This window comes from Zingiber officinale, chromosome 1B, assembly GCF_018446385.1.
Source record: "Zingiber officinale cultivar Zhangliang chromosome 1B, Zo_v1.1, whole genome shotgun sequence".
Classification (NCBI taxonomy): Eukaryota; Viridiplantae; Streptophyta; class Magnoliopsida; order Zingiberales; family Zingiberaceae; genus Zingiber; species Zingiber officinale.
Window position 1 is genome coordinate 113,202,811 of NC_055986.1, and position 26,358 is coordinate 113,229,168.

At 35.5% G+C, this 26,358-nt stretch overlaps 2 protein-coding genes and 1 pseudogene across 2 annotated transcripts; 2 read left to right on the forward strand and 1 right to left on the reverse strand.

Moving 5' to 3' along the window:
• Window positions 1-439: 439 nt before the first annotated feature.
• LOC121972964 (serine carboxypeptidase II-3-like) lies at window positions 440-3,928 on the forward strand. Its single transcript, XM_042524574.1, has 8 exons — window positions 440-840; window positions 909-1,016; window positions 1,257-1,519; window positions 1,632-1,892; window positions 2,661-2,779; window positions 2,872-2,964; window positions 3,439-3,544; window positions 3,693-3,928. The coding sequence occupies exons 1-8, from the start codon at window positions 465-467 to the stop codon at window positions 3,837-3,839; spliced, it is 1,473 nt and encodes a 490-aa protein (XP_042380508.1). The 5' UTR covers window positions 440-464; the 3' UTR covers window positions 3,840-3,928.
• Window positions 3,929-17,260: 13,332 nt separating this feature from the next.
• LOC121972984 (serine/arginine-rich SC35-like splicing factor SCL28) lies at window positions 17,261-22,469 on the forward strand. Its single transcript, XM_042524591.1, has 7 exons — window positions 17,261-17,543; window positions 19,332-19,409; window positions 19,933-20,097; window positions 20,199-20,263; window positions 20,359-20,395; window positions 21,888-22,067; window positions 22,135-22,469. The coding sequence occupies exons 1-7, from the start codon at window positions 17,350-17,352 to the stop codon at window positions 22,142-22,144; spliced, it is 729 nt and encodes a 242-aa protein (XP_042380525.1). The 5' UTR covers window positions 17,261-17,349; the 3' UTR covers window positions 22,145-22,469.
• Window positions 22,470-22,654: 185 nt separating this feature from the next.
• LOC121972973 lies at window positions 22,655-26,127 on the reverse strand (annotated as a pseudogene).
• Window positions 26,128-26,358: the final 231 nt, after the last annotated feature.

A 26,358-nucleotide genomic window follows, 5' to 3' on the forward strand; every position in this document is an offset into this window, starting at 1 on the left:
ATGATCCAGAGGAGGAAAAGAATGTCTAATTTAAGATGAAAAAAAAATGTGTGGATCATGAAAAAGTCATCCTTTAATACTTCTTATCCTGTTTTAAGGTATAACATAGACGATGAACGTATAATATTTTTGACGTAATATTCAGGAGATGATTCTCAGGAATTGATGACTGGAGATAATATATATTTATATTTATCTCCCTTCATATTTATGAGATCGGTACTAGAGGAAAGTAACTGATTTTTTTAAATACTTTTATCCTATTTTTAACTAAGTAAACTCACCCACTTATTCCACATGCCAAGAAAAAACCTCAACGATTTCCTTAGCCTCTTCATTCCTAAACAAACTAAATAGGTCGTTTCCGGACCATCAAAAAATCAATTAATTACTCAAATTATCCACGTATTCCTCCTATTAATAATGGTTCCACTCGATTCATATGTCTCATTCCCAACCAAACAATGAAGGAAAGTTTCATCTATTCCTTCTTCGTCTTCCTCTTCCTCTGTCTCTTACACTGCATAACTTGTTACACGGTAAGGCAGGGAGATGCCGTGAACAAGTTCTACTTAAGCAACCGAGAAAGGAAGTTTCCTTCTTCATTAGCAAGTAGTCATGTTTCGAAATCCGATTTGAAGTCGATAGTCTACGACAATTATGGCTTGAAAGACGGAGACAAGGTCATTCGGCTACCCGGCCAGCCAAATAAGGTGAATTTCAATCAGTATGCAGGCTATGTCACGGTCCACAGAGCAACCGGTCGGGCTCTCTTTTACTACTTTGTTGAGGCTGACGAGAATAGCATGTCCAAGCCTCTTGTACTTTGGCTCAACGGAGGTAATAAATCGATCGACTCGTTTTCCAATTGAACAGGGATTGTTGTGATATGATGTGGTATGACATAGGGCCTGGGTGTTCGTCGTTGGGCTACGGGGCGATGGAGGAGCTCGGGCCATTTCGAGTCATGTCCGACGGAAAGACTCTGTACAGAAATCCTTATGCTTGGAACACAGGTATTCTCTTTGCACCTCGTAGTTGTAAAAATTATTGAGTTGTTCTTAACTCTCAAATATGAAGATCTTGAAGGGTGTTTATTTTATTATTAAAGGTATTTCAAGAAAAAATATATATATAGACTTTGTAGAGGGTGAAGAAAAAATTGCTCTATAATTTCCTATAATTTCGTGCATAGATGTTTCCGAACCGACAGGGCACTGGGGCGTCGAGCAAGTGATGTGCGTTGTGTGTTGCAGTGGCGAACGTTTTGTTCCTGGAGAGCCCCGCAGGCGTCGGCTTCTCCTACTCCAATACCACGTCGGACTACGCCAAGAGCGGCGACCAGCGGACGGCGATCGACTCGCTGGCCTTCCTCCTCAACTGGTTCGAGCGGTTCCCGGAGTACAAGGGGAGGGAGTTCTTCATCGCCGGAGAGAGCTACGCGGGCCACTACGTCCCCCAGCTTGCCCTCGCCATCCTCCATCACAACGATTCCAGCATCAACCTCAAAGGCATCGCGGTACATGAATCCCTAAATCCCTAAACCGATCGAAATATCTCATTTTGATTGTAAATTAGGTTGGAAAGGGTCGAAAGATGTCATTCTGATTGCTAACTGGTTTGGCAATTAGATTGGGAATGGGGTGATTAACTACGAGACGGACAGCAAGGGCATGTTTGACTACTTCTGGACGCACGCATTGATCGCCGACGAAACTATCCATGCGATCCACAAGTTCTGCAATTTCTCGCCGGAGGCCTTCCAGCAGCCGCTGGAATGCCAACGGGCGGTCGGCGAGGTGATCGGCGTCCTCGACGATCTGGATCTCTACAACATATACGCACCGCTGTGCTTCTCTTCGGGCGTGACGCCGACTCCAAAGCCTCCTTCGGTTTGCCTCCCTAAATTTTTACTCAATTTTCTGGTCTTTTCGAAGCCAAATTAGATCGATCGATCCAACAAGTTAACACAAGAATTTGAATTCATTGCAAATTAAAATAGGAAAAAATTATATTGAATTTAGGGGTAATCAAACCCAAACTAATACCTTCTACCATGTTAAATTAAGACTATTGTTGAATTACATCCCTCCTTAACCACAATGAGAAATTGAATAGCAACTTAACTTGCTACAACTCTCGCATGCAAAAACTTATGTGAAGAGAGGCCTATACATGCCACAAGATTGCGATATTAAATCCACACACAGACACACATAAACACATAGAAGAGATCTGCATGTCTCTTGTATCAAATTCTTTCAAAATTTAGTTTCTAGCATTCTATATTTTCAAAAACTTTATGTCGCCTGGAATATAGTTAATTGCATGATCAATCGAGCGGGATTGATTTCGACCATTCTAGATGCAACTGAGATTAGAAATTCCCCTAGATATTGTGGTGAAAACCAGGTGCAGGAGCTTAGGCTTGCACACTAGTCTTGTTTCCCTTGACTCCTTTTGGAACTCATTGGAAACTTAATCGCTACCATCACCAATTTTTCACTCAAATCGTATCATTTGCGATAAAATGAGATAGGGTTTATAGACAGGCAATAGGAAAAACCATGGACCTAATCTGCTTGATTTCAGGTTTTCAAAATACAAACTTTGGCTGATTACATATATTACTGAAATGTTGCACTTAAATTCTGATGCAGATCGAGAATTTCGATCCTTGTACTCCCAATTATGTGGAGGCATACCTTAACAGTCCAGAGGTGCAAAAAGCTCTACATGCCAATGTGACAAAACTCAACTACACGTGGTCTGCTTGCAGGTATATACATTTCATATGCACCTAAGAAATTTCCTTTCTTTAAACAAATAATGAAAATTTCGCTCAGCTATCAACATTGTGTCTGGATGCAGCGAAGTGATACCTAATTGGTCAGATTCGCCTTTCACAATGTTGCCAATCATCAAAGAATTGCTATCTAACAAGTTAAGAATTTTGAAGTACAGGTAAAAAAATTAGTCTTATCATTAAATTCATTAAATGTATCAACCCATGAGATGAGCTGAAAGGACAAAATTTAGATGAAATCCCCCTTCACCATGACTCAGTGAAGGGTTTCTTCATCTTACTTCAGTCTATAGAATTTCACAGTATCAGTTTTATATACTTGAAGGCACACTAGTTTAATTGGTGCACTAATTTGTATGACTTGTATAAGTATAGATGCATCAATTTTATTGATAGAAATAGGTGCACTAGTTTAGTATAGACTATCACTTCAATTTATACATTGTATATTATTATTAGTTTTGTATTTCTTATATATCAAGTGTACAAGTATGATAACCTACTTTAAGAGTTCTGCATAATAAAAAATATGGTTCATCACATCACAAGTGAAGGGTTTTCGCTCTGAGTTGTGTCCCATAATTAGCTTAGGTTGGGCTTACTTTTTCATATGCATGGATGCAACTATGCAGTGGCGACGTCGATGGAAATGTTCCTGTTACTTCCACAAGATACTCCCTGAACGAGCTTGGACTTGCTGTGAAGTCTCCGTGGAGAGCTTGGATGCTTAACAATGAGGTCGATAACTTAATATTGTATATTTTTTAGTTAATTAACTTAGATATTTTGGTATTTATAAAATTTATGCCCTAATAAGAACATAATATTGAATGATTTGATAATGACGATGATATTAGCTGTGAGGATGTTTTTTGTGAATATGTAGGTTGGGGGATATACCTTGGTGTATGAACACAACTTGACATTTGCCACTGTGAGAGGTGCCGGACATGAAGTTCCAAGTTATCAACCAGCTCGAGCTTTGTTAATGATCAAAAGTTTTCTTCAAGGAGTGCCGCTCCCTGCCGCTTAAAAAAAAAAACATGACTGTAATTTAAAAATCTCAACAAAATTGCTCTATGGGTGTGGTGAAATAAGATGATGACGGAAATTTGAAGCTTTGATCTTTCATCTAGCAACACAAAGGAGGCAAGTTCTTAGTTGATGAACACACAGTTGACAGACGGGATCTTCTGGTCTCGTCTGTCCTGGTCCGTCTTTGGACTAGGGGTAGTGATTGAAGGGATTCAATGGTCCTCATTTGTTTAGCAGGTGGGGATCAATGAATCTCTCCAATCAATGCAGTGGACCAAGTTTTGATCCACTAAAAGCGGATCAAAGGATCCCTGCTCTACAGTTGAGGGCTAATCAGGAACGGCAAACAAGGGTATCGTGAAGTATTCGGTGAACATTTCACCATGCATGGAACCCTCACACGAATACCGCACCATCCAAAAACCTCACATGAACACTTCGTATGTGTGGAACCAATGGCGGAGCTAGCCCGGGTGATCTACCCGGGTTGATTCTAGGTTGTGAGCAATGGTCGCCAACTTTGACATCGTCGCCCCGGGCTAATTCCTCTTTTTCTCATGTTTTCCATTTATTTTCCACTGTAAATTTGAGATTCGACATCGTCGACCTCCGAGCTACAGTCCGGGTAAATCATAACCTGGCTCCGTCCTTGTGTGGAATCCGCCCTTGTGTGGAACACTCCTACAATATATCTGCACCAACATCACAAAACACTTGATCCTCGACAATATTGCTGAAAAAAAAAATACATACTTTCACATGTCCAGCGGAAAGAATCATTTTGGAAGAAACTATAAGTAACATTCCATTAGGAACACATTCTCAAAACACTGTTATCTTAATATGGTACATTTGTCTAACAAAAGATACATCTTAATTTTATTTTAAAAATTAATATATATTTTTAATCAAAATAAAAATCACAATTTGGAAAATCATTTATCATCGGAAGTGACTATTTAAAAGGAAATTGAACGGAGAATAGTTTATCAGAAAATGACACAATAAGGATCTTTTTGCAAATATACACATTAATTTATCAAAGTTAAACCCTACGTTTACCAAGATCGGCTCACGGCATAGACCTATGTCTAAAGGCCCTATTATATTGGGGCCCACCAGATTTCATATATATATATATATATATATATATATGAAGTTGCATATTAAATATTTAAAATTATGACTAAAATAAATTTAATATTTATTTTTATTAGTAATTTTAATTTTTTTACTAGCTAAATTATATTTAATTAGTAATTTTAATTTTTTTTAGATTTAATCAATTTTTTTAAATTTTTAATAGATTAAAGTCTACATCATTTTCATTTTTTAACTTTTGTTAAATTTAATTGATAATTTTAATTTCTTACCATTAAAATTAGATTTGGTTAATAATTTATTTTTATTTTTTTTATTAAAATTTAATTAGTAATTTTTCTGGTAAAAATTTAATTTACTAACCAAAATTAAGTTTTGTTAATAAATTAAAAATATTTATGAGTTATATTTGAATGATATTTTTTATAAAAATTTAATATTACATTATTATTTTTTTCTAATTTTTTTTTTCTATCTACTCTTTCCTTATATTTTTTAAAAATTTTATTTTTCTTTCAATTTTTTTAATAATTCACCGTTGATATTTATTAATTAACTATTTTTGGTTAAATAAATTTTCTTAATAATTTATCAAAATTAAAATTAATAAAAAGATAATTTAGTTTACGAAGCCCCTCCAATACAAGATTTCAAGGAGTCTATTTTAGATAATGATTATATTTGGTACTTGAACCTATTTATCTAAGTTATATACAATAATTTTATTGTTATGTCAAGACTTTCTTTCCTCAAAGTTAAAATTGATTGATATTTTTTTAAAATAACAATTAAAATACATATTAATAATATTATAATACTTTATTACTCGTTTCCAAATTAGTTATTATAAATATTTTTTATTTTTTAAATTTTACTAGTAAAGAAGTGAAGTTTAATGCAAGATAAAGTTATTGATAAGTGGCATAGTTTGTCATTACTTCCAATTGTATAAATTATTATTGACAATATATATAATTGTTCTTTTAAATTTTACTAATAAAATTAAATGTCACCCCCGGGGCATGGTTGAGTTAGCTAATGCACAATGTGCAAGGGGTTGAATCTCGGAAAATCGAAAAAAATATTCTTCTCGTAGTAATCAACTACAACTTCCTGATTTACCTCCTTATAGATGATCGTAATATTAGCCGTGTTAAGCTATTAGGGTGACAACTTCTACTTTTTATTATAACTAATAAAATTAAACATCTCTAATAATATTTATTTTAAAAAATATTAAGATTTTTTTTTTTTACCTGGCGCATGAAGAAGAAGGATTGAGACGGCCCTGCGCTGTCTTATAAATACAGCTTCACTGCTGAGTCAACACTCGTTTTCCTGGTTTTCCGTTATTGTCGGCGGTTCGTGCCGCTGCCATCGATCCGTGAGTCCTATGCATCTGTTGACTTTGTTCTTGTCTAATTCTGATCTATTAGTTTGAATCGATGTGTGAAGAAGCAAAGGAGATTATGCAGATGATGGTTAAGGGATTTCTGGAAAAGATGATCCAAATTCCCTCTATTATCGAAATGTACTAATGGATTCACTACCAGAAAAAATCATAATTAGCTAATAAATTAGCGACAAATTATAATTCTGTCTCCATCACTAAAATAACGATCAAATATTATTTGGTCATTAATTAGAGATGAAGTTATAATTTCATCACTAATTCATGATAGAATTAATAATCAATTACTAATTTAACGATGAAATTATAATTCCGTAACAATATTAATGATTATTAATAAAAAAAATCACATTTAATCTATTTAGCTTAACGACGGAAATTTAATTTCATCGTTAATTTAGCAAAGGAAATTAATTTTGTTGCTAATAAAGCGGCAGAAATTAAAACTGTCACTATTTTAATGACAAATATTTAATTAGATCGCTAATTTATCAAATTTAAGATTTCCAACTCAATTTCCTCCTTTTCTCACCTATCTCTCTCCAAACACTGACCTCGTCCTCTCTTCCACGCAGTCTCCTCTCAGTCACGTTGTCTTCTCTCTGGCAAGCACGTAATCCCCCCCCCCCCAAAAAAAAAAAAAAAAAAAAAAATTGGTTGCAAGGTCAAGCACGACCTTGACCAGGGCAACCGTAAGCAAGCTCGCAACCTCAACCTTGGCCAACCTCAGCTTGGCTGGCCACGAGCTTGACTGACTATGACCAAGCTTTCGGCCTCAACGTTGGCCAACCTCAGCTTGGCTTGCCTCAACTTGATTGACCGTGAGCTTAGCTGGCCACGAGCTTGGCTGACTATGACCAAGCTTTCGGCCTCAACGTTGGCCAACCTCAGCTTGGCTTGCCTCAACTTGGTCAACCATAAGCTTAGCTGGCCACGAGCTTGGCCGATCATGAGCTCAGTCACGGCCTTAGTTGCCCTGGCTACGAGCTTGGCTAGTCGCGAGCTCAGCCACAACCTTAGCTAGCCCTAGCCACAAGCTTGGTCAGACAAGAGCTTGGTATTTGTCAGACGAATATGAAACTCTGGAAATGATTGTTATTTGTGCACACTTATATTTGATTATTGACTTCATAATGTTGTTTGAGTAGACATTCTCAATTTGGTGTTGTTTATGTAGGGTTTGACATTTTCTTTGGAGACAATCTAGCTGCCTTGACCACCTAATTTAGGTATATCATAATGGTTATTTATTGATGGTTATTTAATGATTTAATTAAGTTTAAATTTAAACTATTTACTATATGCATGCTTAGTTTATATGTTTAATAATGGTGTAAATTTATTTCATATTAAGTTACAATGTATATGAATAAAGTTTGGCTGTATAAGAGGTTAAAAAATAAATTTATCATTAATGAATATTTTGATAGATTTGAAGAGCTTATGAACTTTGATAAGCATCATCCAAACTATATGAATGGTAGCAAGTTACATTGTTCGTGTAATTATTACAAATATAGAAATATAACTTTCTACGATGAGAATACATTGAAAGTACATCTAGGTAGAAATGATTTTGTTTCAAATTACTACAACTAGTACTGTCAGGGAGAGTCTTATTTGTTTGGGTCAATTGAACCTTCTATTCCTTTGTATCTGGTCATATTACTCGAGAAAATAATCATCTAATGATAATGCAATACAATCAATGATTTACGATGCAATGAATGTGGTTGATCATTTGAATATAGATGAAATACCAATACCTAAAGTTTAGAAACTATATGACATGCTAAAGGCTAGTGAAAGAGAAGTTTGAGAAGATATTCCTTCTAGTTATTCTCAACTATCAGTTACTGTAAGACTATTGAACATAAAGTCATAATATCATTTCTCATAACGATGTTACGATAACATTTGTCAATTGATGTCAGAGTTACTGTTTGCTGATAACATAATGACGATAACTTCTATAATACAAAGAAATTGGTTAGAAATTTATATTTGTCCATGAAAAAATTTAATTGTTATATAAATAACTTTATGATCTTTTGGAATAAAGATAGTGAACCTATTAAATGTAAAATGTGTAATCATCCTTATTATAAGTAACGTAATCACATATCATGGAAGAATAAGAAGAATTTACCATGGAAAGTTACATATTACTTCTCGTTAACAATCAGACTTCAATACTTATATGCATCTACCACAACAACAAGCCATATGAAGTGACATCAAGAGCATGTACACGACTGATCCTGTCCGGAAACGGAAAGGCGGCTAGCTAGGGATGTGGCTACTGCGTTGATCGTGTTTTGCTCTACAAAACAAGCAACGTCAGTGCCGAGCCAGGGAAGGGGTCCTCGGCGTTAGTCCTCCGACGCTCAAGTCAGTCACCAAAACTGTAAAAGAAAGTGGAGCAACAGTAGCACTAGCGCAAACAGTGAATAACGCGTCCCTTTGTCGGTGCATGGAACCCCTTTATATAGAGTCCTGGTGGACGACGTGCACGCTCCTCGAGACATAGACACATTCTCCAATGTGTCCTATGAAAGGACCTACCAGAAAAGTGTAGGATCAGAAATTCATTATAGGGGGGTGAATAACGATCGTCAAAAAACTCGATTTAAACTTTAAGTTATGCAGCGGAAAATAGAAGCAAAAGAAAGCAATGCTAACACAAGTTGGTTTTACTTAGTTTGGATCCTTCGATGACTCCTGCTTCAAGGCTCGCACTCATCGAGTGTTTCCGTTGGACAATTCACTAATAGTTCGAAATGGTTACAGATTTCAAGTACAAGAACTATAAAATAGTGTTACCGACAACAAAAGAAAGGAATCTTGATCTCCGATTGTCGGAGGAGCTTCATAGCGTCACAAGAACTTTTTCGGAGCACTGAGCAAAAAAGAAATTCGTAGCAGTTGTTATTTTCAAGCTCCTGGTCGAAAGCCTTTAAATAGGTCCATTCCGGACGCCTGGACCATGTGGCTCGACCAATCGACGCTCTCTACATCAGCTTTTGAATCATTTTTCGGGTTCGGACGCTCGGACTGCCTAGGTACCCTCAGCCCGCCCGGGGCGAGCCTAATTCGAGCACCCGACCAGCTCCGGGCGCCCAGGCCCTTTTTCTTCCTTGAGACCAAGGTCTTGTTAAAGTCTCAGCTTAGGTTTCCCAAATGGACCAAAGATGGATTGATGCATACAGTTCCCCCAACGAGGAACACGTCCTTACTGGATCTCTCCTCCAGTTGCTTACCTTCACTTACCAACTGTAGTCACTTGACTTGTCTCTGACCCACCAGGTCTTTTTGCCAGTTGTGAGATCCGCAGACCCAACTGGACTTCAGTCGGATATTGGGCCCCACAGACCTATATGGACTTCCCACTAGCTATCGGGTTCTGCGGACCTAGCTGGATTTCAGCCTGGTGTCAAGTCCTTCAGATCAGTCAACTTCTGCACACTTGGTAGAAAGATTAGACAACAAAACACTTTAACTTTAGACCTCTTGTCATTCATCAAAATATGAGTTAGATCATTAGTACAAATTGCACTAACCATCTCCCCCTTTTGATGCAATAATAACTTGGATTAAAGTTAGAAAAAAACAATATTGAGACAAATAAACAAGTGATTAAATTTATTTTACGTGATTAATTTTGTTTACTATTTTTCTACATTAATCCTTACCCTTCCCCTTTGGTATTCATAAAAGAAAATTAATATAAAGAAAATGTAAACATGCAAATAATATTAGACAAATAATGTTAGATCCTATGCCAATATATTATTGTAAGTAAAGTTATGAAAACTTCATAAACTTTTAAGGAAAAAAGATTTCCAAGTAAGATTTTCAAATCAATACAAGAAAATTTCTATGTAATATTTTCAAAAGAATTTTTAAGAGTATTTTTAAGGAATAAAATTTTGCAAAAAAAATATTTTTCTAAGGAAACTATTTAAGTTTAAAAAAATTTTCAACTTAAATTTATCAAAAATTTCTTAAGTAAGACTTTCAAAATTATTGTAGAAAATTTTGCTAAAGGAAATTATAAGTATTTTTAGGAAAGTACTTGCAAAGTAATTTAAAAGACTTTTTAAATTTTATAAGTATTTTTTTTCAAAAATATTGAATGAAAATTTTCAAAGATGTCAAAAGAAATAACTTTTCATATTATTTCTCTAAAATATTTTTCAGAATATTTTCAAGAAAACTTTCAAATAGGTTTTAAATAATTTTTAAAATAAATTTCACAATTTTTGAGTAAATTTTTATAAAAATTTCTAATGAATCTTTAAGAAAAAGATAAATATTTGTAAAGTTATAAAAAAATATTTCTAAAATTAATTTTAAGGTATTTTTTTAAGAAACATTTTTAAAGTATTTTTAAAGAGATAACATTTTAAGATTAATTTTTAAAGTAATAAAGAAAAAAGAAAAAATTTCAAAATAAGAAAGATTTCGAAAGAAAAGAAATTAAATTGTTTTTAAATTATTTAAACAAATCCTTCCTTCAACCGGATATTTGTATTGAATAATTAAAAGAAAAGTTTAATAAATATTTAAAAGAATTTTAGGTTAGAAATATTTTCAAAATACTTTTAAGAGTACAAATTTAAAATAATTTTTCAAGTTTTAAAGGTATGTTATTCAAGGTAAAATAATTTCAGAACAAATTAATTTTTTTTATATAAGTATTTGAATTCTTTCTTCTCTTTAAGTTAACACTTCCCCTTAAGTTAGCACTTCCTCTTAAATTGTACTAGAGTTTGAACATGTTAAATTATGCAATACTTTTTCAAGGCCCTTGCTCCCCTTGAATCTAGCACCTTCTGGTTATTTTTGTTAGCAATGAGGATTTCTACCTTAGTGCCTAAGGAATTTACTGCTCGTGATACTAATATTCATCACATATATTATTTACACATTATTATGATTGTTTACATAAGTTTAATTAATTATTAATTAATTATTGTAAAAATAATTAACCTTAGGTGTATTAAGTTTAAGTTTCAAGTTAAATGAAATAATTTATTGAAAAATGATATGCTCAAGGAAAAAAACTCAAGGAAAAGCTCAAGGATAGACACATAAAGTGATGGGTCCCACAAAAAGTGAAATGGTGGGTCATGACTTTATGTGTCTATCCTTGAGCTTTTCCTTGAGTTTTTTTTCCTTGAGCATATCATTGCTCTAATTTATTACTAGTTCAATAATAGTTAATCACTATCAATGATTTATTGATTAACTTTTACTTGACTCAATTCAATAATTTAATATTTATTTGATTAAAATAACTTACATTTCATATTAACTGATTTAGTTAATTTTATATTCTGATTAGGTTTAACTTAAAAAAATTATTGATTTAAAGTTGAGTTAGGATTAACTAAGTTCAAAGTTAGTATTAATCTTGAGTTAAATTTATTAAAGTTATTAAGCAAAATTAAGAAAAGTTAAGTTCAATTTGAGTCAATTTTAATTAAGACAAATTATGATTTAATTAAAATAAAATTAAGAATTTGATTAACATTGAAATTAAAGTTGATTAAGTTAAATAAAGCTTAGTTTTAAATAATTTTTTAATGAAAAGTCAAATTTGATTTAAAGTGAATTAGAGAAAAGTTATTTTTAATTAAGAACTAATCAGGTTAATTTAAATCATTAGTCAAATTATGTCACGCCCAGGTAGTCTTTGTCAAATGAAATTTCGATAACATCTTCCTTGTACGAGTGAAAATCTGAAACTTTCTATAATGCCTTCAAGGTCACATATACATCGGCCAACACGGTCGGAATAATAACAATAAAAATAAAAGTACAATAAGCAAGCATCTACACAATTTAATAGTAACAACTAAACTAAAGCAAATATAAGAAAATCATCGCAAAATTTCCTACTCAACTGTACCCATAAAATACAAATTCGATACCCTACTCAACTACACCCATAAAACATAAATCCGATATCCTACTCAACTACACCCATAAAACACAAAACTGCAGCATACATTCAACTAAAAACTCATCGACACATAACAAAACGTATAAGATCCAAATGCTAAAAGCTACAAGTCTGGAAACATAGTCTAAATAACATAGATAATACATAAACCAAAATATGCGAACTCGTCGCGACACGCACTGGTGGGGGACTAGCGACTGGAACCTCCTGAACATGCTCAACATGAAAATAGTAATAACGGGATGTGAGTCCAACACTCAATAGATACCTAGTTGACATGCATAGTAAATAATAATCAGTAGTAATAAATATGCGTACAGTCTCCTGGATATTATATGGAAAATGCAAAACTGTAAAACAAAGTAATATCTATACTAACCAGGACTTGGGAATAGGAATAACAAAACCGTCAGACCCAGAGTGTCGTAAATCCTGTATGCATGTCAAACAATGCATCTATCCAATATGCAGCATATAAAGTGCAGCAAACACAAGTAATAAATGTGTATCATGTATGCATGTCAAACAATGCATCCACAAAAAATGCAGCATATAAAGTGCAGCAACCACAAGCAATAAATGCATATGATGTCATAACATGTCCTGGTCACCCCTGACGCCAGTCAACCATCTCACACGCGATGGTGAGACCGAGTGGGTAGAGCTGTGACAACCGTGCACTCTGTCATCACTGCTCTTGATGAGTAACCGAGTGGACGGGATGCTGTCGGAGTACATCTATCCTCCTACCCCAAATCATAAGTGGGGGAGTAAATGCTCTCATCTCCCTGAGCCAATCCAGAGGAAGGATCCCTGCCGGCTACCACGCTGCGTTACACTACCCATGAGCGGACCAACGGAGCCAAACAGAGCAACCTGCTGCACACAACCTGCCTGAATAAAAATCACTAACTCATGAGTGGTTGTGTGTGCAGACCCATGTAACTGGCGATGTGCTCAACAATAATGGAGCCGACTATCGCACAGCATGTAATCATGTGAGATGGTGCATGACACTAAGTATAGAAATATCCTGATCCTATCTACCTCCATAAAAACATGTACCATATACGTGGATCAAATAATATGATCTAGGTACACATGTCACGTATGATATCTAACCAGTCTGATATATCATAAAGCATGACATGTCACTACCTCCATAACATAAATAATAAATAGGACATGAATGCTAAACAAATAACAAACAAAACATGCTCGGAAAACAAATAGTGACATGTCGATGCAGATATAAACATATTTAGTACTACTTATTAAAATCTACTAAACATATCAACAAGACATTATCTAAAAGATAAGTCAAGATATCCACCTCCAATATAGATCGAGCTAATCAACCTCTATATCGAAGTGCTTGTCCTGAATCCAAATCCTGTAATAAATCGTACGATTTAGCTAAGTTCTATTATAACAAAATAGCTAAACAAAAATCCTATTCCTAAAGCAATAACTAATTGATTAGCTAATCCCTCTTGTTAACATCATAAATCGGATCTAACCTGAACTTAGATTAGATCCCACGTTTTAACCTCAATTACCTCCCTCTGGATCAATTATCCCATACATACAACATTAATTCGTATTAAGCTAAATAAGAGTGCAATTTCCAACCCTTACCCTAGTACAACGCTGTCCTTGTGGACACACGGCTAGGAGATGCAACTGCTGGACAATGCTAGTTAGAAGATATTGCTGCCACAAATCTGTTGCCGACACTGCAAAGAAGCTATTCCTCTCTATGTCAAACATCTCCAAATCAAACCTACTGGCCAGAAGTAACAACCTACTGCCCAACTCAATTTTGGTTGTCCGTATGCAAATTCTTAATCCGGATCTAGGTTTAGAGCATACCTCAAATTCGGCCGCTGGAATCCCTAGATCGGCAACAGATAGATCGTGCGTATGTGGTGGGCTGATGGATGTCCGACCCGAGCGCTACCAGACACAAATAGTGACGAGCCATCGTTGATGAAATGTCAATTGGTAGGCGGTGGCTAGGGCACCGGCGACAGACCGACTTGGATGCTCGGCTTCGGTCCTCGACTCGAAGAGAGCAAATCGGTAGCGCTCGGCGTCCAGCAGCTGACGTTGGCAGTGGCGGTCCAAACCGAGAGAGGAGTGGGTGTCTGTGAGTGTCGACGCCGTCGTGTGGAGAAGGCAACGAGGAATTAGGGCACGACAGTTGATGTCGGCGCGCAGATCAGAAGAGGGGAAAAATCGGGGCAGAGGCAAGGAGAACGGTGGAGATGGGGAGGACTCGAAGCTTCTGCCGGCAATTTTGTGCGTGAGGGGAGAAGAGGAAGCGTCGTCGGTTTGAGGGAGGCGATCGGTTGGCGCCGCGCAGAGGAGAGGAGGAGGAAGGGATCGGGAAGAGAGGGGGTTCGCGTGAGAAACGGAGGAAAAGAAAAAGAAAAGAAAATGGAAAGGAAAAATAAAACTTTTTCTCGTTCAATGGGGTAATCTAAACAGACTTTTCAGGTCGTCATACGGTCTCCGAAAAATTCTCAGAAAATTTTTAAAAATTCCAAAAAAAATCCTTATGGTAATTCGTCCTTTTTTGGTATTTTATAATTTTTGTATTTCTTATATCAAGTGTACAAGTACAGATAGTAAGTGAAGGATTTTCCCTCGAGTTGAATCCCATAATAAGCTTAGTTGGGCTTACTCTTTCATATGCAGTGGCGACATCGATGTAAGAATTCCTGTTAGTTCTACAAGCTTAGTAGGGCTTGCTGTGAAATCTTCATGGATATCTTGGATGCTTGACACTGAGGCAGATAACTTTTTTTTTTAGTTAATTAGTTTAGATAATTTGAGATTTATAAAATCTAATAAGTACATCCACCTTCATCCTTGATCCACGGCGATAGGATTTCCTTCGATGATGGAAAGAACCTTCCGTGGAACATGTTGAGTAACTAAACATGGTATGGCGGTTTGGCAATGATGATGATATGAATTATGATAATGATTTTTTATGAATATGTAAGTTGGGGGGATACATCATGGAATATGAACAACCCGGGTTGGCCCTGATTTTTGGGAGCCCTTGGTGAAAAAGAAAAGGAACCTCATAGGATTTTTTTTTTTTTTACTAAGGTAAAAAATTTAATAGAAAGCTTAAAAATTAATATATTTCATTTAACATATGATAAACTTCATAAAAAATACATATATCAAGATTCTTTAAAAAGTTTAACACTGTATAAAAATATATTTCTCAAATTTCTTAAAAAAGTGCTATACCTACAAATATAAAAAAAAATAAATATGAAATAATCATTGAAAAAATTTAGATCTTCTAGTATTTTGAAAAGCAAAATCAACAAAAAGATATTCAAAATCAAATTTTTCTAACACCTCATTTTCGATGCATAAAATTATCAAATTATTTATATTCAAATCATTATTATCATTTTATCTTAATTCTTCCTGCTCATTTATTGCATGATTATGATCATCATTTTCTCTCAATTGTTCTCACTCATTGATTGCATGATCATTTAATTTTCTCGATTACTCGATTGTTGTTCATTTGTTGCATGATTATTTAATTGTTCTTGACTTTTTTTTCTTGTAATTCATCAGCTGAGTCTTCAATTGAAGAGCTAGCTTTAAAAAACAAACTAACAACAAAGTTAGTAATGAAACAAAGACAAACAGTGAAAATAATAGTGAAAGAATAATAAATCTTAATTTGCACTTGAAGCAATCGATATAATCTATTCTATGATGATTAAAATTAGGATGATTTATTATTTTTTCAAATCTGAAAGAAAAATCATAAAATATTAAACTCTAATACAATATTAAAAATTAATATTGAATATTGAAAATAAGAAAAAAAATATAGATAAGTAAGTAAGTAAGTAACTTATATTGTAAATTTATATATTGATGAAACTAAAACTTCAATTGGAGAATAGATTTTTGATTTAATTAGAAAAGATTCGAAGGAGAAGAAGGGAGGAAATTAGCGTTCATGATTCAAACTTTCCTTTTCAGAGTCTTCTGACTCCTATAAACAAATTTATGAAGAAAGAGTTGTATAAATAATAAATTCTTTGGTAAATAAGATCGTTTGCATTTTTGTTTGTCTTTCTTTTCTTTTTTTTAAAGACTTTTTCTTAAATTTTAATGGTAAATATTTTTTTAGCCTTTATTAAAACAATCCAATCATATATATATTTTTGGACCTTTATTAAAATAATCTAATAAAATATTTTTTTGTTATTATTAAAATAATATATATATATATATATATATATATATTATATACATGCCAAATTTAGGATTTCTAAAAATCGAGGGTCTAAATCATTGCTCTCGGTATCATACCTCAAGGCCGATTCTATGAACAACACCATAAAATCAAACACTGGAAAGAAGTTTGAATTATTAAAAAAATCAAACACTTGAATTATTAAAATCTAGACACTTGAAAAGATTTACTTTCCGGATTAGTTTTACCATAAAATCTAGACACTTGAAAAGATTTACTTCCCGGATTAGTTTTACCATAAAATCTAGACACTTGAATTATTAAAAAAAATAATAAAAATTTAATTTATCCTTTTTAAGCATCAACTTTAGCTTTAACTATAAAGATCTTTCAAGACTGTAATTTAAAAATTTATAGGTAATTTTTTTTTTTTTTATCTTGCAACAGTTAGAGTTTAGAAAAAGGGGTGTGAAGGATATCAAACTATTTAAATATAATTTTCATTTTATCCACTCTGATTTTTTTTATCTTGTTGATTATTATTGAATATATTTTTTCTTTATAACGTACCGTGTGGAAAAGGGCAAAACTCACATAATTAATTAACTATCGTCCGACTTATCTATATATCGGAATTCTTCCCGAAACTGGTACGAGCATATAACGCCCGCAGCAGCCGCTACAAAAGGCCTCGCTTTGCCGGTCGCGTTGCTAGGTTTTCTTTTCTGCTCTCCTTTCTTCTACGGTCCTACGGCGCCTAGGGTTCCTCCTTTCATCTTCCTGACATGGGGCGATATCGCAGCCGCAGCAGAAGCTACAGCCCTCGGCGGTACAGCCGGAGTCCTCCTCGCCGGAAGCACTACGACGACCCTCGCGACCGGTACCATGGGGGCGGCGGCGGCGGCGGAAGAGGAGGAGGAAGGGACTACCGCTCCGCCCCCTCTGGCCTGCTCATTCGCAACATCTCTCTCGACGCAAGGTCCTTTCTTCGTCTTCGTTCTTCTTCATCTCCCTCTGGCCTCCTCTTGATAACTCCGCTTTCTTTTGATAGTCTCTCGTAATTTTTCTTCCACGTTCTTAAAATTCATATTTGGTTAAGTATGTGTCGTACAAATTAATGTATTGATATGAATATGATTGACAACTGAAATGAACATACTCTATTTTCTTGCAAAACTGTATTTTTATCGTCTCAACTTGTGATTTCATATTGTATATTCATGGAATTCTCATTCTACATCATGGCATTCTGCATTTAACTGCATTGTTAGAAAAGTATGATCTACATTCCACTCTTGTCAGCCAATGTTTCTTCCGAATTTTAAGGTACTACTTGTGAAATTTTAACATCCACTTCTCTCTCTGTTTGCATGATATCTAACCGAGTAGGAATGATTAATTGAATTGTGTAACAGCTATTTCTCAATCCCATGCATGAGAAATTGATATGCAGGATCCAAATGGTTAAAGAAACGAGCTTAAAATTGTACAGTCGACTGTATGATACTGAATGAATATGTGGGTGTTTATCCAGAATGACAATCATAGTTGACTTCCACAAATATTTTACAATTGTTTTGGTCATATGGTTCTTTATCGGTAATAGATGAGATGCAAATGCAAATCAAGTCAACTAACTCTGGTATTATAACTGATATAGCACTAAATCAACAGTTGAATCTAATATTTCAACTGTTACACTGCTGGATTTCTATTACTTGTGTTTGAGATCCTTAATCTTTGTTGGTTGCTCAATGAAATGGTAGACATTCTATACTAGTTTCTTATATTTGTGTCTAATAATGCCAAAAATCATGCAATTTGTTCTGATTTTTGTGCCATATTAGTGACTACATGTTCAAGAAAAAAGCGGATGTGTTCTAAAAAAAATTGGTTTGCAAAATTGATAAAAACATGCCATAATTACTATATTTGCAAGAAGAATTCTTTGATAATATTGTGTATCTTTTTTGTATGTTTAGATAATAATATTTATGATTTGAAATAGGAATTTACTAGGTTCTAGATCAAATAGTTGAACAACTAAAGGCATATGGGATAAGAATGATTGTGTGGATGTGAGAATGAAGTATGCCATGTGAATTGCCTTTGGTGATGCATGTCACTTCATCCCCTGGTCCAAAGAAAAATATTTGAAAGATGTAATTGACGTTTGACAAAATGAAACATTTAAGCTCTGAAGTTGATGCTTCGTTGTTCACATACCTGAACTTTAGAATCTTGTTTGCTCTCCTCGCAATGGCATATTAGGATACCTATTTTTGTTTGCGCCATGAATTGAATAACATGTTCTTCATCAAATAATATACATTTTAAGACACTCTCTTAGTCATACATTCATATATATTTATATGTTGTTAACTATAAATTATCTGTATTCATTGAGTTGTAGTTGTATATTTGTGATTGTAAACACTTTTCTTTTAAAACTATCGTCTAACTCATCTGATTACCAAGGCTGTAAGTCTCTCTTTGGCAAAAGCAAACCCAGCATTAAACTGTCTCTAAAATCTGTTATGTAGATTGGAAATTTATTAGTTCATAACTTTCTCTGAAGAATGGGCTGTTTTTGTTGCCCCAAGATCTAGGCAAATGCATCAATCAGAATTGATTAGATGCTGCTCTACTTTTCCTCTCTGTTTAGTTTTTTCATGTATTGGCAGATAGTTTTTTCTCTCCATATGCTCTTCAATATATGTTCAACAAACATGAATTAAATAATAAAATGTCTTTCTGCCATTTGTAGGCCTGAAGATCTACGTATACCGTTCGAGCGTTTTGGTCCAGTGAAGGATGTCTATCTTCCGAAGAACTACTATACAGGGTACTTCCTTTTTCTGACTGCAGTGAACTTATTGTTCCTATTCTCATTAACAAGCATTAAGATCTAGCAGCTTGACCTATGCACCATTACAAATTACTCTTTCCTTGTCGGGTTCCTCTTTTTGAGCAAGAGCCGGGAAAGTAAAGAAGCAAATTTCAGTTCATCTCAAGAGCATAATTTGAACTTTAAATACTCTTTCCCACTTTGAAATTGATAAAAACAAGAAAAGCAAATGGTAAAGGTTAGAAGATACTATTACAAAAGAGAAATAAAAGGATAAGCCAGAATGGTTGTCTTCTCACTCACCTCACCTGGTGGATAGGGATTCTTTTCCATGCGGTTGAAGGCTACTCTTTTTGTCCTATTGTTGTGGATAATTGTCATCCTATATAGTTAAAAGGATATTCTAGGACCACAAACAAACAACTTTATGTTGACTATAAAGAGAAAGCAGATTTGGTCCTCTTTTGGGTTGTCCTTTACTGCAGTAATGTACTCTGATCTTGTTATTCTGTTATTGTAGCGAGCCACGAGGTTTTGGATTCGTCAAATTCCGCTATGCAGAAGATGCTGCAGTAGCTAAGCAGCATATGAATCGTCAGATTATTGGCGGCCGTGAAATTTCAATTGTCTATGCTGAAGAAAATAGGAAAACCCCTCAAGAAATGCGCAAGATGACACGCATTAGGTGTGCTCATTTATGCTTTCTGCTACTATCACTTTTCATACCTTTTGGTTAATTTTAGTTGCCTCAATTATTTGCATAATAATGAAATTATACTTCTGCAGTGAAAGACATGTGGGAGGACGACACCGGCGGTCTCTGTCCAGATCTCCCAGACAACGACATCGCTGTTAGTATTCTGTAGTATCATTGCATGGTATTCATAAGTCATCCAGTTTCTATGTCTGCTTAAATATACTTATAATGGATCTTTGTCTGTGGCAGCATATTCACATTCTCCCACTCCCAGGCACGATTCAAGGTTTGTCACAAGACATTTATTTTATTAATTGTTTCCATAGACATAGGAGGATGTGTTGTTAACCTTAATTTGTATCCTAGTAAATAATAATACTAACATGGTAATACACCCTATAATATTCTATTTGAAGATCATGGTTTTGCATATTGATTTTCCAAATTTTTTGTAGTTGGATGGAAATTCCTTCAACCACAGAGTAGAGTTTTAAATTGATTTGTAACATAAATCATTTGTTCATGATTGTAAATAAATAACATCATTGTATACATGACTCATACTATCTCTCATAGACTGGATGGTTTCATTTTAACCCTTCTTTCAAGACCCAATAGACCTTAAAACGTTTCTCTAAATATCTACAGAGTTTGCTAGCCCAGGGATTGGTTACATCCATTGAGGCCTCAATCATCCAAACTGCAATATTACAATTTGAGATTTTTAGTGGCTTCATTGACTTAAGTTCAGCAGCCTCCTGTATTCCTCTAAGAGGCTCATAGCTCACCAATAGTCTATTTTACAAAAATAGAACCAGTCATAATAGCACAATTAATAATTGGATTTAGTGTTAAATATTTAGTCAATTAAAAAATTAGATTTGGGTTTCTTTTTTATCCAACTTGGATAAAGGTGTAACCATTCGAAAATTGGCCAATCTCGTACAAATGTCTTGCTTTTTTGGATGAACTTCTGTTGATTTTTATAGCCTTTTCCATGTTCATGCAGATTGTAAAAGTGAAACGAGTATGTAAAGAACCAAAGCTTTAGTAAAAAAAAGTAAAGAGGAAGTGACAGTAAAGTTGTTCACATATTGATCACCTAATTTGAAAGCTATGAGGAAGTTTCAGTTAGTCTTCATCTTCAACAGCTGTAGATCACTGATTACATGGCTTGGTAGAGATACAAGTCCATTTTAACTTTCTGTTACCTCAATAGAAAAAACTTTCCATTCATATTTTGCTTTCTTAATTGTCTGTTTGATTGTTTTATACTATCCAGTTAGAAAAAGAAATTAGAGCTTACAAAGTCAAAAGAGAGATTCATGAAAAGAGCTCAAAGCGAAAATACCATGATCTCCTGTGAAGAGAGCATGATCTTCTTGATGGTTGTCATGCATGTGATGAAAGTAAGATAATTTTGGCCTAAGAAAGTTGACGCAAAGAGCTGTCGATGCTGTTCAATAATCAAGTACACCAATAAGAGAATAAAACACGCTTGGATCAAACTTCCATATATATTCAGGAGTTGTGATATGTTCCAGGTAAAGATTAATTCTTCCAACATATCAAGTTGGAGATGATGCTTAAGAACCTGTGGGGCAGATAATGTATAATGTTCGTCACAGAGAGTATCAGATAGTTGTTCTTTTACTTTCTGATAGCATTTGCAAATTTTTGACCTCATATCCAATGCCACTCCCCCTTCAGATTAGTAAATACTCTCTCACATAGCATACCACGCTTCTGAATAATTATTCATATATGGTCATATGCAGGGACAATGGAAGGGGTGGCCGTGATTACTACTCTCCGCCGAGATCAGTTTCTCCATCTCCTCTGAATGGTAGGGATTATGGGTCACCTGATGATAGGGATCGCAGGTCTAAGAGGTCTGAACATCAATCTCCAGGTCCTGAGGTTAATGAACAGAGCCCGTCAAGGTCACGATCCTACAGGTCAGTCTCAGTTCTATCATGTTTATTTTTATGTGCTCATCAATCTCACTAGTGACAAACATTGCAGTCCCAAGTGAGTGCTGACTGGCAACATTTTTAAATGAGTCCAGAATAGGAAAACCAGCCTCTCTGAACACACTTGCCTCCAATTTTCTGGTATTCCTTCAAATCTATTAGCAATATAAACTTAGTTTGGCGAAGGTTCTAGATGTAACTTTGTACTTGGTGTATGGAGCCTCTGTTCTGGTGGGTCTGAAGTAGATGTTTTTGTGGCCTCTGCTCTAGTGGGTTTTCTTGACTCCCTGTAGTAGATGTTTTTTGAGACCTTTTTGTTCAGAGTCGTGAACAGACTCGTTAACACAATTATGTTGCTGATTTGTGTGTGATTTCTGTTTTTCTTTACATTCTGTCTTTTCTGAGTCATGGTTATGCATTTTAATGATAGTTTTACATATTTTTTTTTCTATTTGCCGCGGAAACAGCTGGAAGGAAGATATCTTGTAATGCTTTTGAGTGATTTTACTCAAATTCTTGGTACAATTTCTGTATTTTCTACAAAAAAAAAACATTTGCATTGCTACCTCAGATTGAAAAAAGAAATAACATTAGAATCTCAATCAATTCGGTCCGTTTACTAAATTCTAAAAAATGAGAAAAGTTGGCTTGCTAGATTCAACTGAATCTATTAGACAAATGTTTGAATGCAACTGATTTTTCTAGATTCGTCTAGAAATGGCCCAAAGCATCTAGAGCTCAAGTACATGTCTAGTAAAATTGAATAACATTGAGGTGTGGTAGCTGCTTCTATTCACTGCGCCTACTCGATCATTGACCTTTATCGTTGGGTAAAACTGGTGTGCTGTTTCGATTGATGTGTTTTCTGCATCTTTGAAATATGCCATCATATAACAGATCAAACTGTACCCCTGCTCGGTCCCGATTCACAATGAAAAAGATGTGATCGGCTTCGAGCATCCTGTAATACCTGCAACGATTTGAAGAATGATTGTGTTAATTTGGGTAATGCGAGTAGAAAGATTGTGAACTAAGCTGAATTCTATGATCACTCTGATGAATCTCATCGGCAACACTAATTGTTTTGGTCACACTAATCCTGCCCGTTCGATGGAACGTATAGATAGCATTACAGCATACATAAAGCTTTTCAAATTGCATTTATGCTAGGGTTGAATACAAAAATGAAAGATGATGATGAAGTGCAGGAGAACAAACCATATTCCTGGTTGTAGAGGATGGCATTTTGAGTCGTCTGCAACAAATTTGTTCGGGTGTTCAATAGGCATGCGAGGATGAGTCATGGATATCGTATTTATAGCTCCATCATTGTCTTCCCAATCTTCATCCCTGCTCCAGTAATCCAATGAATCACAAATTAGTTTCAGTCCGTAAATCTCATCTGTAGTCTGAACTATACATGAACCAATCTACATATTGCTTGTCTGACTCACCGGTAGCCTTTGTAAGGTAGAAGAGCATTGCGAGGGAATTGGTATTGGCACATCTGCGAGGGAATTGGTATTGGCACATCTGCAAGACTCGAAGAAATAACATCGGGTGGATACCCAAAACACTGGAGGGAATTGTGAACCCAAACACCCTTCTTGTTCTTTTAGTCGCATAGCTGAAGTAGAACGTGTTGGGGAAGGTTTGAAGTCGTGAATTAAGCTGGATAGAGCCTTGAATTGTGAGGTCGGGTAGGATCCAATCGCCTGAAGCGAAAGGCCCAGTGTTTCCTAAAAGCAGATCAACAAGACCTGAGATGCCGGTATTCCTCCATCCCATACGAAAATGATCGAATCCAAAGTTGTAGTAGTTCTTAAGCCATGAAATTTCCAGCCAATCATAGATGATAATACCCAGGCGACAAATCTGGAGCAATGATATGGGTCTCATAGACCTCCCATCCTCTGCCCTGGTAAACAAGATCAATCAAAGGCTTCTGCCAAGAACTCAAAGCAAGTACATTATTACTTCTTAAAGAACGAACAAGTCACTCACTGCATTCCATCGAAGTAGGCTCTAGTCGTTCCATTCAGTGCGCCGGATAAAGAAGTGAGACTCAAAACCCAGTCCTCGGAAGTGTCATAGCCACTGAATGCCTGTTGCAGCACAAAAAATGTGTGATTCACAAACCTTGCGAAGAAAAAATGAGAGCAAGAAATAGAAATAATACATCAATGGAGAAAGTAAAAACACCTTGTCAGCAAGCATCTGCTGCATGACCCTAACGACCTGAACACCTGCTGAATGGCCAACAAAATGGAGAGGATGGTGTTCATCCCATGAAGGATAGTGCCCTGCAATCCAAACAAATGGAGTAAGCCTAACATCTTCTGTTGGACCATCCAGTTTATAGGATTAACAGATTTTTCTATGGTTGGTGAAGGAATAAGTGGGAATTAGGATTCTATTATTTCAACAATTTCAGACTAAGAAATCCAATCAAATCTATCATTTGTGTTTGAGAATTCTCAAGGATTCTACCAAAGAGCTCTATGATCAAATATATCCATAATTCAAATATAGAAAACCAAACATTAATTATCATTTTATGATATCCAAATGCAAGAACTCTTAAGGAATTCCTTTCCAATAGGAATTGGATCCAAACACGAATCAAAAGATACTTTAATGTCAACTAGAACAGTTTAAGCTTCATGCATCTCCAATTACGTTGATAACATACCTTCCATTTGATTTCAGTTTTTAGTGTACCTTGTTCATAAATCTTCCCAAGTTGTGAATGTCCATAGATCCTGCTATGCTCCTCCCCGTAGTCAACTTGCCCTCCCTTCAAGTAGTAGAACAGTTCCCTTGCCCTGTGTTCGAAGATATCACAAATAGAGGGAAAAAAATCATTTTTTTCTTATGTTTTCTCCGAAAAGAAGGGAAGAAATGGAATCAATTGATTTGAGAAGAAGTACCTGTCATGGATGCTGGTTAGGGATCCCAAATCCGGGACCAGAACACGCTCATCCTTCTTCTCCGCCCCGGCGAAGTAGGACAAGCCGCCAAGCCGCTGCATCCCAAACAAAAGCCTGATTTAGCACGACATTAATCGCCGAAGAGGCAACAGCACCGTCGCCAAGCGAGACAGCACAGCGCGCAGTGTATACCCCTTTTCCGAATCCAAAGATACCGTGCACCAACACGATCGGAGGCGGCGAGCCCTCGAGCACCACCGGAGGCTGCGTCTTTCCTTCCGTAACCCTCTTCCCGGCGCCGAGGTTGAAGACATTGGGCCGAAAGCAGTCGGTTACCGCCTGGGAAATGTCTGAAGCCAGCGCGGAGCTGAAGATGTACAGCCCGAAAAGCAGGTGCACCGCCGCGCTGACGAAGAGCTCCGTCAACCCCAGGATCCCGATCGACAGCCTCGCCATTTCTGCTCCCGAAAAGAACCAAAGAAAAAAAAATGCGCTTTTTCTGTTGGTTCTTCTGCCGCCTCTTCCTCTTCCTCTTCCTCTTCTAGATTCAAAATTCAAATGGTGAATGATGAAGAACAAGAAGAGGAAGAGAGGATAAATGGAAGAAGGCTCGAAAGACCACCTCCTCCAGCCTTATCTTCTTCCGATTACACTTTTCCTGCCATTTATAGTACAAGTCTTGAATCAACCACTCAGTCCTCTTTCTCCCTTTCCCTATTTTTTTAAAAGAAAATTTTCAAAATGCCAACTTTTGCATTAAATTCAGTAATCATAGAATTCTAGAAGTTCCAGCTCATCATCCATCAAAATATATTTGCATTTATTTATTATACTATGATTATTTTAATGAACTCTTATCACGACAGAGCAAATGAAAAATGTTTTTCGATTCACCTTGATTGAAAAGGCATTCATGGCGAGGAGACCTCAATAATATATTCGTGTTCAAATTCAGAGAACAAATCCCTTCCATGTTTTCCCAAGAAATTTCTTGTTGTTTCTCAGTTCCCAATGGATCTTTCTGCCGTGTGTCTGGATAGTTGGGGATAGGGTTCTTGATAATTCATAGGGATAAACTAAGCTGCCATTTCTCTCTATGAAATTTCTTGTTGCCTTATCATTCCAATGGATTCTTGTTGCTGCAAGTGGAATATAGATAATAATTATGTAATGTTTTTTTTTAAAAAAAAATGATTTGTGCTTTATACAATAATTAATTGGATGGGGACAAGCAATCTTATCCTCACAGCTAATAATCCAACACAGTTTGATTTGGTTCCTATATTCTTGGTCATGCAATATGCAATACAGACGGGAAAACAAGAACAGGCAATACATCTGATGAT

Coding starts and splice junctions, on each gene's coding strand:
- LOC121972964 (XM_042524574.1), top strand. CDS start 465: ATGAAGGAAAGTTTCATCTATTCCTTCTTCGTCTTCCTCTTCCTCTGT. Junction 1,017..1,256: donor TCCTTATGCTTGGAACACAG/GTATTCTCTTTG, acceptor TGTGTGTTGCAG/TGGCGAACGTTTTGTTCCTG. Junction 1,893..2,660: donor CGACTCCAAAGCCTCCTTCG/GTTTGCCTCCCT, acceptor ATTCTGATGCAG/ATCGAGAATTTCGATCCTTG.
- LOC121972984 (XM_042524591.1), top strand. CDS start 17,350: ATGGGGCGATATCGCAGCCGCAGCAGAAGCTACAGCCCTCGGCGGTAC. Junction 17,544..19,331: donor AACATCTCTCTCGACGCAAG/GTCCTTTCTTCG, acceptor TGCCATTTGTAG/GCCTGAAGATCTACGTATAC. Junction 20,264..20,358: donor TCCCAGACAACGACATCGCT/GTTAGTATTCTG, acceptor TGTCTGTGGCAG/CATATTCACATTCTCCCACT.